Source organism: Centroberyx gerrardi, chromosome 7, assembly GCF_048128805.1.
Source record: "Centroberyx gerrardi isolate f3 chromosome 7, fCenGer3.hap1.cur.20231027, whole genome shotgun sequence".
NCBI classification, from domain to species: domain Eukaryota; kingdom Metazoa; phylum Chordata; class Actinopteri; order Beryciformes; family Berycidae; genus Centroberyx; species Centroberyx gerrardi.
In genome coordinates this window covers 11,183,679-11,197,281 of record NC_136003.1, presented here as the reverse complement: position 1 = coordinate 11,197,281, position 13,603 = coordinate 11,183,679, and the positions used below count along the sequence as shown (strand labels likewise).

At 44.0% G+C, this 13,603-nt stretch overlaps 1 protein-coding gene across 4 annotated transcripts in view; it reads left to right on the top strand.

The window, feature by feature from the left end:
* nfixb (nuclear factor I/Xb) overlaps positions 1 to 13,603 on the top strand; it is a 128,004-nt gene that overhangs the window by 94,508 nt on the left and 19,893 nt on the right. For 3 of the 4 annotated variants that reach the window (XM_078284453.1, XM_078284450.1, XM_078284451.1), the window contains 5 exons: positions 6,197 to 6,262; positions 8,592 to 8,666; positions 9,012 to 9,132; positions 10,653 to 10,783; positions 12,337 to 12,411. In XM_078284453.1, coding sequence (XP_078140579.1) covers positions 6,197 to 6,262; positions 8,592 to 8,666; positions 9,012 to 9,132; positions 10,653 to 10,783; positions 12,337 to 12,411 — 468 coding nt within the window. The remainder of the gene's footprint in view (positions 1 to 6,196; positions 6,263 to 8,591; positions 8,667 to 9,011; positions 9,133 to 10,652; positions 10,784 to 12,336; positions 12,412 to 13,603) is intronic. The other variant, XM_078284452.1, reaches the window with a different exon arrangement.

The window sequence follows — 13,603 nt, the reverse complement described above, 5'->3', positions numbered from 1 at the left end:
ACAGGGGTCATGCACTGTAGGCTGCAGTCAAATCAGAGCGCAGCCACAGTCTTCTGCTGTCGGCCACAGAGCAGCTCCACTGGAGCAGCTGGAGGATAAATGCCTTGCTCAAGGGAACCTCAGCAGTAGTTGTCGAAAGTTAGGGTTAGATTCAGGGTTAGGGATTCAAACAGCGACCTTCCATTCACAAGCCCACTTCTCTAACCTCTAGACCACTGCCACCCATATTTATAAAAAGGGTAGTTCTGGTCCTTAGGTCTGATTTGCTGAGTCATGTTCAAGAATAGCATTTGGCTATTATTGCTTAAAGATTTATTGCATGTTTGCGTTCATTCTTTTTTGATAAAATGGTGTATTACCACTGTTTTATACCACTGCTTAGTTTGCGTCACACCTAACAACACCTCAGCAGTTTCAAAGTCAATGTAAAGCACAGGCTCTAATGGCTTACTGCTTAAATACTCACTGCTGTCTGTTGAACTAGTTCCTAGCTGTGCTTTCAACTAGTCACACTTTACCGTAGCAGCTGGTTTGGTTTAAATGCTCTGGTGCTGTAGCGTTACAGTAGGGCACACTGTGGTGGAGGCTTACTGTAGAATAGCAGTTTGTTGTGGTGCTTAAGCCTTTTGCACATTGCATGATTCCCATGCCACCCTCAGCCATTCTCTGCCATCGGCGCTCACACAGATAGACACAGGCACGCACACACACACATACACACACACTGAGAGACATTTAGCCACATCTGGACAGCTGTTGTGTATATATTTTACCCGCCTCCCACTCTGGCTAAAAATATCTACCCACTATGTGTGTGTGTGTCTGTGTGTGTGTCTGTGTGTGTGTCTGTGTTTGTTTGTATTAATCTGGTCAGGGGGAAGTTTTGTATTTTTCATTTGAGCTGAGCCACTGCAGGGCAGGCAGATACAGAGGGCAACAGGGTGAGCCTCCCAAAGAGCTGCCTCTAATCCTTGTCTGTCAGAGAGAGAATGAGAGAGAGGAGGAGGGAAGCAGAGAGAGGAATATGAAAGGATGACTCAAGGGACTGATTGGAGGGGAGGTGAAATTAGCACAAATTGTTAAATGCATCTACCTTGCTAGTAATAGATTTTAGATAACACCTGAGAGCAAAACAACAATTTGCACTGCAAAAAAGTGTTAACAAGGCATTTTGTCTATTCAGTCTTAAGGCCTGTTTTTTTCTAAACAAGTGAAAATTTCTGCTAATGGAGTGAGATAATTTCATTTGTTTCCAATGCAGTTTTTCTCGTTTAAGGAATTTTGAGCGTTGATGTCTTGAAACAAGGCAGAATAAGGAAGAATATTCCACTAGTATCAAGAAAATAACACTTTTCCACTGGCAGAATGTTTCACCTTTTTTAAGAAAAATAAGATTTTAAGACCCAATATGAGAATAAAGGATTTATTAAGATGTGCATGTTTTTTTTTGCAGTGTAGAAGCCAGGGGCTAATGTATCTCACTGAATGGGGCAAACTGCTGAGCGTGAGTCACATCCTTCCACTAGCCATCGTCAGGTTTAACATCCGAGCCGTTGCAGTTCATCTCCGGTGTTGGACTGGTGCTGTTGATTTTACAGTCAGTCATCAGTCTGAAATCCCCTCCAGTTAGTGCACATTAGATTACAGAGGGCCTGTTTGCTCATGTGTGCCTGTGATGCACAAACAAACACTCTAAGCTGCTCGGTAAATGAGAAAAAAAAAGTGCCTGTTTGTGTGTGCAAAGCGCACTCGTATATGAATATGCGCATGGTAAATGAGTCCATTAGCACTGGCAATGGTACCCACCCGTGTATTAAGTGAGTGAGAGTGTGTATGTAATTTTACATTCAAGTGTCTCTTAATGATTTGTGTGTGTGTGTGCGTGTATTTGTCTTTTTGTCTGGCTGGTTGGCTCTCTATGAATGCATGTCGGTGTGTTGTTTTTGTGTCTGTACATCTGTATTTGTGTGTGTGTGTGTGTGTGTGTGTGTGTATGTGATGAATGGAGTGATCAGTGAGTGTGATTCGAGTGTGTGTACATTAGCCTAGGTGAGAGTTATTAGCCTCTGTCTGCAGCTGCAGTGTGATAAATGCATAGGCAGTGTTAACTTTTGTGTACACACTCTAGGAGTATATCAGCAGTGACTGTATATTGACCTAGCAACATAATGAACTCACTGTGTGTGATTGGAGCGATACCATGTTATATTTGATAGTGTAATGTGTGTGTATGTGTGTGTCTGTGCTGTATTATCTCTGGTGGGGCGTGTGCAGGGGGCCTTGGGGCGACTGTGTACAGGAGATAAGGATGAGCACGGTTCATCTGTGTTTAAACGTGTGTGTGTGTGTGTGTGTAACAGCATGTGTTTGTGCTTTTGCAGGCATGTGTACATACATTCATATACAGTACGTGTGTGCATGCATATGCGTTTGAACCGACACGTGAATAAACGTATGTGTGTATGCATATGCACAAGCCAGTGTGCTTGTGTGTGCGTAGAGTGCGTATCGTGCCTGTGTGTGTTAGTGTAGGTGTGTGTTTATGTGTGCGGGTGTAGGTGTGCACGTGTATCGATGCACATGCATGCCGTACATGCTGGTAGGGCCTGTGGGATGAGAGGCCTGCTGGCAGTGATTTCTCCCTGCTGGTGGTCTGGAGAGCAGCAGCGGTAGCAGCAGTGGGATAATAATAATAATAGACAGCCTCTCCATTGTTCTCAGTGAGAGCAGAGCGTCTCCTCTCCTTTTGATTTATTCTCCCCTGCTCATGCTACCTTTGTTCCTCTACAAGCACCCCTGGGCACCCAACGTGTACACACACACACTCACACACATACTGTAAATGTACATGAATGCATGTAAACATGCCAGCGAAGCCACACACAGAAACCCATTCATACACACGCACACACACGGGCATGTAGAAATGCCAGCAATTTCCCAGACAAACACATACATGCACACACATACATATACACACCCACTGAGGAGTCAAATGGCTGTTCCTTTACCTTATAGTGAGATTCAGGGTTGATATTCGTCTCTACAGCGACATCTCAGTTCTAAGTGGCCTCCTCTCCTGCCATTGTTTCACCACAGTTTAAAATGTAATTGGTTATGTTCATTCACCAGACCCTTGTGACATTGGGGATAATAGTTTTGGTAGTACTTTGTATTATGGTACACAAATGACAGAAACAAATGTACTTAGGTGGTTAGGTTTCATCCTTACAGTCCTCTTGCTATCTAGTTCTTTAATCTTTATTTATCTAGGGAAAGTTGATGGAGCGCGCTCGCTCTTTTTCAAAAACACTCTGCTTCACATTCATGCAGTTACAGACATTCACACCTGAGACTGTTCAGTACCCCCACATTTGTCTTCTATTGGTTACAGAGCTGCTCAGCTGAAGCTGTAGGAGCTTAAGTGCCTTGCTCAAGGATATATCAAAGGTAGTTGTTGAAGGAGGGAGGAACACTTCTCTTTCACATTTTTCACCCAGATTTGAAACGGCAACTTTCCGGTCACAAGCCTGCTTCCCAAACATCTAAGTTTCTGCTGCCCCGTTTCGGGCTCAACCAGTCCTTCTGACCACCAAGCAATGGCAATACAATAAAATACAACACTGGGTCTCAAACCTCAAGTGAAGAAACAGCATTCTGGGTTGAGCCAAAGGTAGAGCTTTCTGATTTTGCCCCTGATGGCATCGTGCATAAGACAAAACCGATGGGGTCCTTTGTACCTATAAGGACTCCCTACTCAAGAGGTTTTATTCTCATTTTGGTCTGACTTTTCCCATTGTCTAAATTGTAACACCTCAAGCTCCCCCAGACCAGTAGGTGGCCTCACTGAGATGTTGGTGTTGGTTTTAAAGCCAATCTCAGACATGAACAGCAGACATGTACTGTACCTCATTCAACTGGTAGGGATCAGTTGCTACTCTCATTTTTCCAAGGAAGCCAAAAAGGTATGTTTAAATGTTCTAATGGTTGATAATACCATTGGAGTCGGATGAACTAAAATGCAGATAGGTCTGATACAGATAAAATCCGGCCCTGTTGTAGGCCCTCAGTGTGTTTGGTGGCGAACAGACTGACTTAAACAAAACAAATTGAGCCCAAGCCAGTCGGCTATATTATTATCTTCGTCCCAACTAATTGCCAGGCCAAACAGCAACACATACGCACACACAGACTTCAATAACCACTCATCATTAGGGACTTAACTGTGGTGCGCCATCCCTGTTGTCATGACAACTAGGCAATGAATTTTGGCTTTGAAACTGTCACAGGGTAAGAGAGAATTTTCAATGGCATACAGCCTTAAAAGGTTTTTAAGATTTCTGTTTGTTGTGAAATGCGTGATCCGGATTGTCAGGGTGAGCGTTGCTGCAATAAGAAAGGCCCCAGGCTTAATTTATTCTTGGTTCATGTTACGAGATCACCTTATTTGCCTTTGTACGTGAGTGTACTTGTGTCAATAATTTCCTTATGTTCCCCCTTCCCATCCTCCCTCGTAATTTATCAATGTGTCTGACAGCTGTGATTACCTCTCATAGCTTTTCATTATACTCATATGCTGTCTATAACGTGCTACAAGGTCGGGCAACACGACACTCACAGGATTGCAGACAATCATCCCAGTGGTTTTATCTTCACTCCATTAGCATTGCATATCCTCTGTAGGTCTTTTTATCTTTAAGACCAGTGGGTCTGTGTGTGTGAGAGAGTGTGCTTTGCAAGCGTGTGTGTGTGTGTGTGTGTGTGTGTGTGTGAGAGAGAGAGTGTGTGTGTGGGTGTGCCGTCAGCTAGCAGGAATGCATTGGTACCGCCAAAGCTAAGATGGCTGCCAAGCGCTAAGATGGCTGCCAGGATTCCACAGAGCGACAGCACGAGAGAGAAAGAGAAGCAGAGAGAGAGGGAGAGGAACTGAGGGAGAAAGAGAAAGTGAGGGAGAAAGAGATGGACTCTGAGCCCACAGAATGAGTGAAGAGGTTTGCGAGAAAAAGAAACTCTATCCCTCTGTGTTTTCCCTCTTCTTTTTCGACCCAGAGTGATGGGGTGATTTTGTTCGTCTCTTTTTGTTTTCTTGTCTTTGGCAACGGACAGAGAGGGTGAATAGTGCAGCAGTTTGCTGGCACGTTGTGCACTAGTGCCACCCAAGATTAGGATGCTGATTGGGGCTTAGAGGGAGTTGGGGTTGGGGGGCCTAGTGATGGCTGGAGGGTTGGTGTGGCGGGGGGGGGCACACTCTGGCTGGGGAGACTTGGCCCAGGACGGCCTTAAAGCTTCAGTGCTGTGGGGTAATTGGCCTGAATGGTATATATGATACAACCATAAAGCTCCACAAGGTTGCATTACGCAGTGGAAAAAGAATGGCAGCCAGCGGGGCCAAACCAAACTAGCTGTAGCAGGCCTCTTGCTGCCTGCCTGCGCCTATAGTTAAGGTAAAGAGACACGTGAGATGCAATCCAAACAATGCCCAGAACCCAGAGTTGTACATTATAGAATTACTCCTCAACTTAGCAGTCAACGGTGGAGAGAGAGAGTAGCTGAGGTTTTTTTTGGACCTCAACCGCTTTACCAACCCCACAGTCAGAGGCCTTTACTAAAACACTGTGTGTGTATGTGTGTGTGTGTGCCCACCAAGTGGGACTCCCTGAGAGACAGACATACAGACAGAAAAGTAGTGTTTGTAAAAGAAAGAACAAATACAATAGGGAGGAAAAAGCTGACACTCATTTGAAGCTATTTGTGCTTATACCTACAAAGTTCAAACACTCAAAAAGGGTCTCTAATCTCAGTTCTTCTTTGAAGCCTTTTCTAGTAAGTTGGAAAAGTGATTTCCCCACCGTGACAGACTCCAGAAGTGAAGTTTTTACCTTTTGTTTCCCCATTTTATGACTTGGGTTCAACCTGAGCGGAAATATCCAGACTTCTTTAATCTCAGACCTACTTCTGCCTCTCTTCAGTGGAAAGAATGAAAGAAAGCCTTTTTGAACGACTTTCAGAAGAGTTCCTTCTGATGCCGACCTGCCCCCTCACCTTGGGTAGTGTCCAGACATCTGTCTCCTGACTAACCATCTCTCTCTCTCTCTCTCCCCCCCTCTCTCTCTCTTTCTCTCCCTCTCTCTCTCTCTCTCTCTCTCTCCCCCCCTCTCTTTCTGTCTCTCTCTGTCTCTCTCTGTCTGTGCTACAGAACAATCAGGACAATCAGACAACTCAAACCAGCAAGGAGACACAGACATCAAGCCCCCGCCCAATGGTGAGTTCACAGAGGAAGTATATATTGTTGCACACACACACACACACGTATGCATATATAATTATTCAAATCCCCATCCCAAATGCAGTATGCATACACACTCCTCCCTCAATCACACAAACCAAATCATGCACATGCATACTGCACAGTAAGCATACATGCAAATGCATGCTTTGGAACTTTCAAACAACCTAGTTGCACATGCACACTCACTCTCACACAGACACACACACACACACACGCAGGCATGCACACACTACCCCTACATACAGGCCTCTCTCTGTGCGAGTGTGTCCCGGCAGAGTTGGGTCTAAGTTTATTATAGTAAGGAGAGCTGATGGTGCCGTAGCATGGGGGTTGTGCTGCGATTGTGGCGGGCCACTCATAAATCACACTGACGTTATTGGAAGATGGGAACCACATGGCCGCTGCCGAGCTGAGCACTGACCTCATGTGCTGTCCCCGCTGTGGTTAACCCTGGAGAGGGAGGGAGGGAGAGAGAGCGAGAGAGAGAGACGGAGAAGTAAAGAAAGGGGAGGGAGGGAGAGATTGAAAGGAAAATGAGAGGTGAAGGGGGTAAGGAAGGGAAGGAGGAAAGCAAGAGGGAGTGATGGACAGATGGAGAGAGGGATCAAGAGAGAGGGAGAGAAGATGGTGAAGAAAGGAGGGAAAGAGACAGAGGGATGAAATGAAGGAGGGAGAGAGGGGAGGGAAGGAGGGGAATAATAGCAAAGGTTTGAAGATGGAGAGACGAAAGAAGTGAGAGGAGGGAAAAATGGGGGGGAGGATGGGAGGATTTAAATTCGCTCACCACTGAAGCTCGGGACATCCTATATACACACACCCAAGCAAACCTGGACATTATGGATGTGGACATTATAGCGCACACACACACACACACACACTGATCCACAAATGCACACACACAGAAATAGACACACTTGCCCATGTCAAAAAACACACACATGCAAGGGTATAATCCTGTATAATGACGTGTATTCTTGCACACACTTGCACATACATATACACACACACACATGTATGCACTTGTGCGCACACACACATAACAAACTTCAGCTGGGGAGGCTGACAGATCTTCAATACAGCCGAGTGCCGGAGCAGTCATGAATTATAGATAAAGATGCTCTATCAAATGGTACAATGGATGCCCACAGTACTACAGATGTCAGCAATAGAGGTGTGTGTGTGTGTATGTGTGTGTGTGTTCTTATACCTCTCTCTTTGTGGGAACCAGGTTTAGATAGTTTTGAGACCTTTGGAATGTGGTCGTTTTCCCGAAATAATAGGATAAGGGTGAAGGTTAGTTTTGGGACTTAGGACTTGGGTTTAAGGTTAGAATTGGGATTAGCTTTAGGTTAGAATAAGGCTTAAAGTTTAGGTTAGTTTAGGGTTAGGACTACAGTTTAAGGTTAAGATTAGAGTTAGGAATAGGTTTGGGTTAGTTTAATGTTTAGGTTAGTTTAGGGTTAGGACTTGGGTTTAAGATAAAGGTTAGAATTAGGTTTAGGTTAGAATAAGGCTTAAAGTTTAGGTTAGTTTAGGGTTAGGACTACGGTTTAAGGTTAAGATTAGAGTTAGGAATAGGTTTAGGTTAGTTTAAGGTTTAGGTTAGTTTAGGGTTAGGACTTGGGGTTAAGGTTAGATGTAGGATTAGGTTCAGGTTATGGTAAAACATAAGGTTAGCCATGTAGTGGTGAGAGTTAAGGTTAGGGATTGAATGTACTTGGTGGAAGGTCCTCATAAGGATAGAAGTACAAGGATGTGTGTGTGCACATGTCCACACGTGTATCTGTGCATCAATACATGTCATTATGCATCATTATGCCCCTATATGTGTTTGTGCTTTGATATGTGTGCGCATGATGTGTACATAAAGACCACAATACCCACCCTATATACTCTATATAGTCATCTACGTGGAGATTATACTCCCTTGTTGGGCCTGATTTGGCCGTGTGTGTTGGACTGTCAACAGTCAGGAGAACCTGTCTAGAGGTTTGTGTTGATATGTCCAACCAAAGGCCTGTCCTATCTTATAGAAAACACATGCTCCCACTGGATGACACCGCCGCTTTATCGGGCTTTTCCATACATGTGTTTTTCAGCTCCCTCTGTGTGTGCGGACAGTGGTGTGTGTGTGTCTGTATGCACACATAGTATTTATCAGCTGTGTGTGCGTGTGACGTGCGGTTTTGTGCATGTATGGTATATGCTGCATCCGCGGCCATATGTGTATTTGTACATCTATGTATATGTGTGTGTATCCTGCGGTCCTCTCATGCGCTCGTCTCTCTCTCCCTCTCCCCAGGGCACTTGAGTTTCCAGGACTGCTTTGTGACTTCAGGGGTGTGGAACGTAGCCGAGCTGGTCCGCGTGTCGCAGAGTGAGTCACGGCTATAATTTCCCCTGTCAATCTCTCTGTAGACAACACATTCTCCCCCGTCATCCCTAATACTCTTAGACTTTCTCTCTCACTCTGAGTCACTGTATTCTAATACCTTAATAGCACAGCAGCATCACTCAAATACTGGGCAATAGACTTATAAAGTTTTTGTTGAGTTAATTTTCTTTCAATCACTAATGAAGTAAATGATTACTGAATGATAAAACTCATTGCTTGATTATTAATGTTGTTGGAAATTTTGTGTTTTGTGTTTTTGTTGAAACACTTCTTATTTGTGATATTATGTGTCTTTATGTTTCTGTGTTTTGTGTGTCCCTTCCTCAGCCCCAGTGGCTACAGCGTCCGGCCCCAACTTCTCCCTGGCCGACCTGGACAGTCCTGGCTACTACAACATCAACCAGGTGGCCCTGGGACGCCGCTCCATCACCTCCACCCCCTCCACCAGGTACACACACACACACACACACACAGACATACAGTACATGCAAACAAATATGTACACACGCAAGCACACATACACATTTGGATCATTTATTCACGTCAACATCAATACACAAAATACACAAACATACAGTTAAGATGTACACTACCAGTCAAAAGTTTGGACACACACATTTTCCTTTATTTTTACTATTTTTCACATTTTAGAGTAATAGTAAAGACATCAAAACTATGAAATAACACAAATGGAATTATGCAGTGACCAAAAAAGTGTTAAACAAATCAAAACTATGGAAAGAAATTCATACATAGGCATCAATTTCACTATTTATATTTGTCTAAGAAACACATTTCAAGCATTTAAGCAGAAGCCTTTAGATCAAAATGGCTTTAAGATAATGAAAAAAATAGTACATTCAGTCAGGTGTGTCCAAACCTGGTAGTGTACAGTAAGATACACAAACATACACACTCCCATACAAACACATATATGCTCAAATTTGACTCTTTCTGCACTAATACTCTTTATTTCTTAATTCTCTAACCTCCAATGTCTATTCTTTATATATGCTTAGCTTGCTCTGCTTTTTGATCTTTGTCTTTCTTTCCCCTTCCTTTCCCCTTTCTTTCTTCTTCACCGCTAATCCCTCTCATTCCCTCTCATTTTTCCCCACCGGTCTGTCCGTCACACTGTCTGTGTTTGTGTCTTTTGTCTCTGTTTTTCCCCTTGCTCCCTCTGTCGTTCTTTCTCTCTCTCTCTCTCTCGCTCATCTTACGCTGCAGGACTGAAATGGAGCTTTATGCAAGTCTCCCACGGAGGTAGTTACACTCATTACAGAATATCTCCCCTGATACTAATGTAATACAGACCCCCAGATCACACTCGCACAAAACCACACACGCATGCTCTCACACAAATGCGCGTGCACACGCACACACACAATCACACATAAAACATTTGGATCTGGAGTGAAATGCTGTACATTCAAAACCCCCCCTTATTTTTGATTGGTCACAGATGTATGAGTATATAAGAATCCACAAACACACACAAGAATGTGTCCCAGCATCACCATACACACTTTTTGCACTCACTTTCTAGTGTGCGGCTGCTTCAGGCCATTATGGATACAGCATGTTGAATAAATTCTGGCCTCATGTTCGTCTCACTCTCTCAAGTTCTGTTGCTTTGTCCCCTATGGCTAAAAAATAATATGAAAAAAAAAAAAAACTTGACATTTTAGTTATGTTTATTTTCACACAAACACTTGCCTAACTCAGGGAAAAGGCACTCACATTTGTCCTCAAAGTTTCCTCAAATGACTTGTTAACATTGTTAGCACTTAATAGAAACTAAGGGGTCCCATAAGCCCCAAATTATCTGGAGAAATCCATGCTAACATGCCATTTTAGGGAAAGTATCAAAATATCACAGTATCCATTGAACCCCCCTTCCTCTGCACTCTCCTCCTTCTCCAGCCAATAAATGATCTCCCCCCTCTCTTCCTCTGCCCTCTCCTCCAGCTCCAACAAGCGCAAGTCCATTGACGACAGTGAGATGGAGAGCCCGGTGGACGATGTCTTCTACTCGGGCCGCTCCCCAGCGGCCGGCAGCAGCTCTCAGTCCAGCGGTTGGCCTAACGATGTGGATGCAGGTACGGTCCCGTCACAGCCTGCACCTTCCCATCAGACACCCAGACACATCCAGATGCCTCTGTTGGAGCCGGGCCAAGGTCCATATCAATTCAGACCCTGATTGAAGTTGAAAAAATTTAATTGAATTGTAAGATATAATTGAAAAGAAAAAGATGATGCAGTGATTGAGGAACTTTTCCAGTGTGGATGTTTATTCTGTTTTATGATAGTAAAGAGGATAAGCTCACACTGGCTTTACAGTGAATTGTAATCCAAAATGACAAATTTTACAGGTGTTAATTTTACACTTAACTGTTTTGAAATGGACCAGAAGCCACAATTCACCTCCTCCATCTCCTCCCTCAACCCACCCGTCCCCTTGCTTCTGTGCCGTGCTGTGCCGTGTTGCACTCTGACCCTCTCTTCATCTCTTTGTGCCCCCCCCTCATCATCCTCACTCTCTTCCATTCACCTGTCCATTCACCACTTGTACTCTACTTGGCACCCCATACCTAGTCAGACCCCCTCCACTGAGCAGAGAAGGCCTGTCAGAAGTAGAAGCACCTTCAAGTTATAGCATCTTTTCTCATATTCAGCCCAGACTTACACTACATGTCACAGTATCATGAACTGAGCTTATTAAGTGTTTGCTGTCGTAGTTGTCTGTAAGAAGAGTGGTGGGAATGTGCTGTGCTGTATATTTTGTTTAGTTAGTTCTAACATAGCGGTAGTGCTAGACTCCAGGATTGTGTGTGTGTGTGTGTGTGTGTGTGTTGAATGAGTGTGATGTCTAAAATGTCAAAGTCGCATAGATACAGCATAACATATCCAGCATAACAAAAAGAACACCCAATAGCTATTCTACTGTATATTACAGGCTTTTGTTAAAGATCATCAGGATGTTGACATACATATGGACCACATTTCTATCCCCCAACAGTATTTTTATTTTGTTCATTAGTTAACCTTTATTTAACCAGCCAAGTAAGGCCATTAATAAAAAAAAAAAACCTGTTTAGAATGACTGGGGTGAGGCAGTGTGGTGGGATGTATATATGCGCTTCACCATATCATCATATTAACTTTATTCTTCAAACTCTTTCCTATGTGGTTCTAGTATTGCAGCAGAGCAGCACCAGTGTAACCGCCCATTCACCTTTCACATCATAATCACTCACCCCTTGGCTTACAGCACTTGTAGCTTTTAGCCACCGTGATGGGTATCATATCAAATGTATTTATCATAGAGTTCATGTATATTATAATAGAGTTCATGCATATCTCCTTTAGTGTAGCATTTTACTGTGGGGATTCTATTGAATTGCTAAATTGTCATGTATACTCCAGTTTATATCAGTCACTCCCACCCACGCTGCCATTTTAATACCCCCAGTGATGATGATGTAACTATTTTATAGATATGTGCTGCACCCTGAACATTAAAATCCCCTATTGCCCATGATGTAACCACCCCTCTTTCTCTCCCTCATTCCTTCCATCTCTCTCTCTCTCTGTTTCTCTCCTCCCCTCTTCCATTGTTAACTCTTCCCTTCTCCCCTGTTTGGCCTTTCAGTGCAGCACCATTTGGCCAGTGTGCAGGAGAGGAAGATTAAGCATGAGAGCGATGGAGTGCAGTTTCCTTACCATGGTTAGAACAACATTAAACATTATACTGTGTACATTTATACATACTCTACCTCAGCTCACACCACCCTCAACTTGTATACATCTCTCTTTGTCCTTCTGTCAGTCTGTTTGTTCTTCTTCTCTGAGCTCTCAGAGCTTCTCTGCTTTTTCCATTCATCCCTACCTGCTCCATCTCCCTCTACTGTACAAGATCTCTCTCCTCTCCTCTACATCTCTTGTCATGTCTCTCCTTTGAATCTCTCTTCTCCAATTCACTCCTTTCCTTTCTCCACTCAATCTCCTCTCCTCTCCTCTCCTCTCCTCTCCCTTATGCCTTGTTCTCTGGCTATGCTGCCGCTGGGTTTGGTTGTGTTCCTACCAGATGTCTGCTGTTGTCCGTTGTGGTTTCACCAAAGCCTGTTGGTAGCCCAGTAGCTCCATAACATCATCTGCTGTCTGCCTGAACAATATCACAATCAATAGTTAGTAGAAATCAATTGTTCACTGATGATTAATAAGATATCCCTGATGTAGGAAAATGATTATACTACACTATGTACTAATAATCCCCTATATTTGAAGTGATTATTAGAAGTGTTTGGCATCATTCAAAAAGCAACTTGTTGTCATTGACACACCGCATGAATACAAACAAAGAGTTTCTGAGGCGGCGTGAATTTGTCAGCAGCATTCGGCCGAGCGCTCTGGGTCTTGTAATTTTGTTGTAGAGCCCTGAGAGAGAAAGTGAGAAATGAGCGATGGAGAGACAGAGGCGGTAGTGAACGAGGCCCTGTTGAATAGCAGTGTTAGCTGCTTCATCCAGCCGGTTGTTTAGACAGCGCTGTTCAGCGGTGTCCCACCTGCCATAGGCCTGACTCAACCGCCTCTGAAAGACAGCGCAGGAAAAACAACATACGAGCCGCACAAACAAGACTAAAGGCACTCAGGTGTGTCATCAATGCACAAGGCACCTTCTGTCTCTGAGACATGCTTACTCACGAACACACACATTCACAAATGGCGTGCAGGCACACACACACACGCACACACACACGTAGACACACAGAAGTGAATTTAAGCACATGTGTACTCTCTCTCTCTCTCTCTCTCTCTCTCTCTCTCTCTCTCTTTCCGTCTCTCTCTCTTTCTCTTCTTTACATTCACACACACACACGCACACACAGACACAGACAGACGCACACACACTCCCCAAT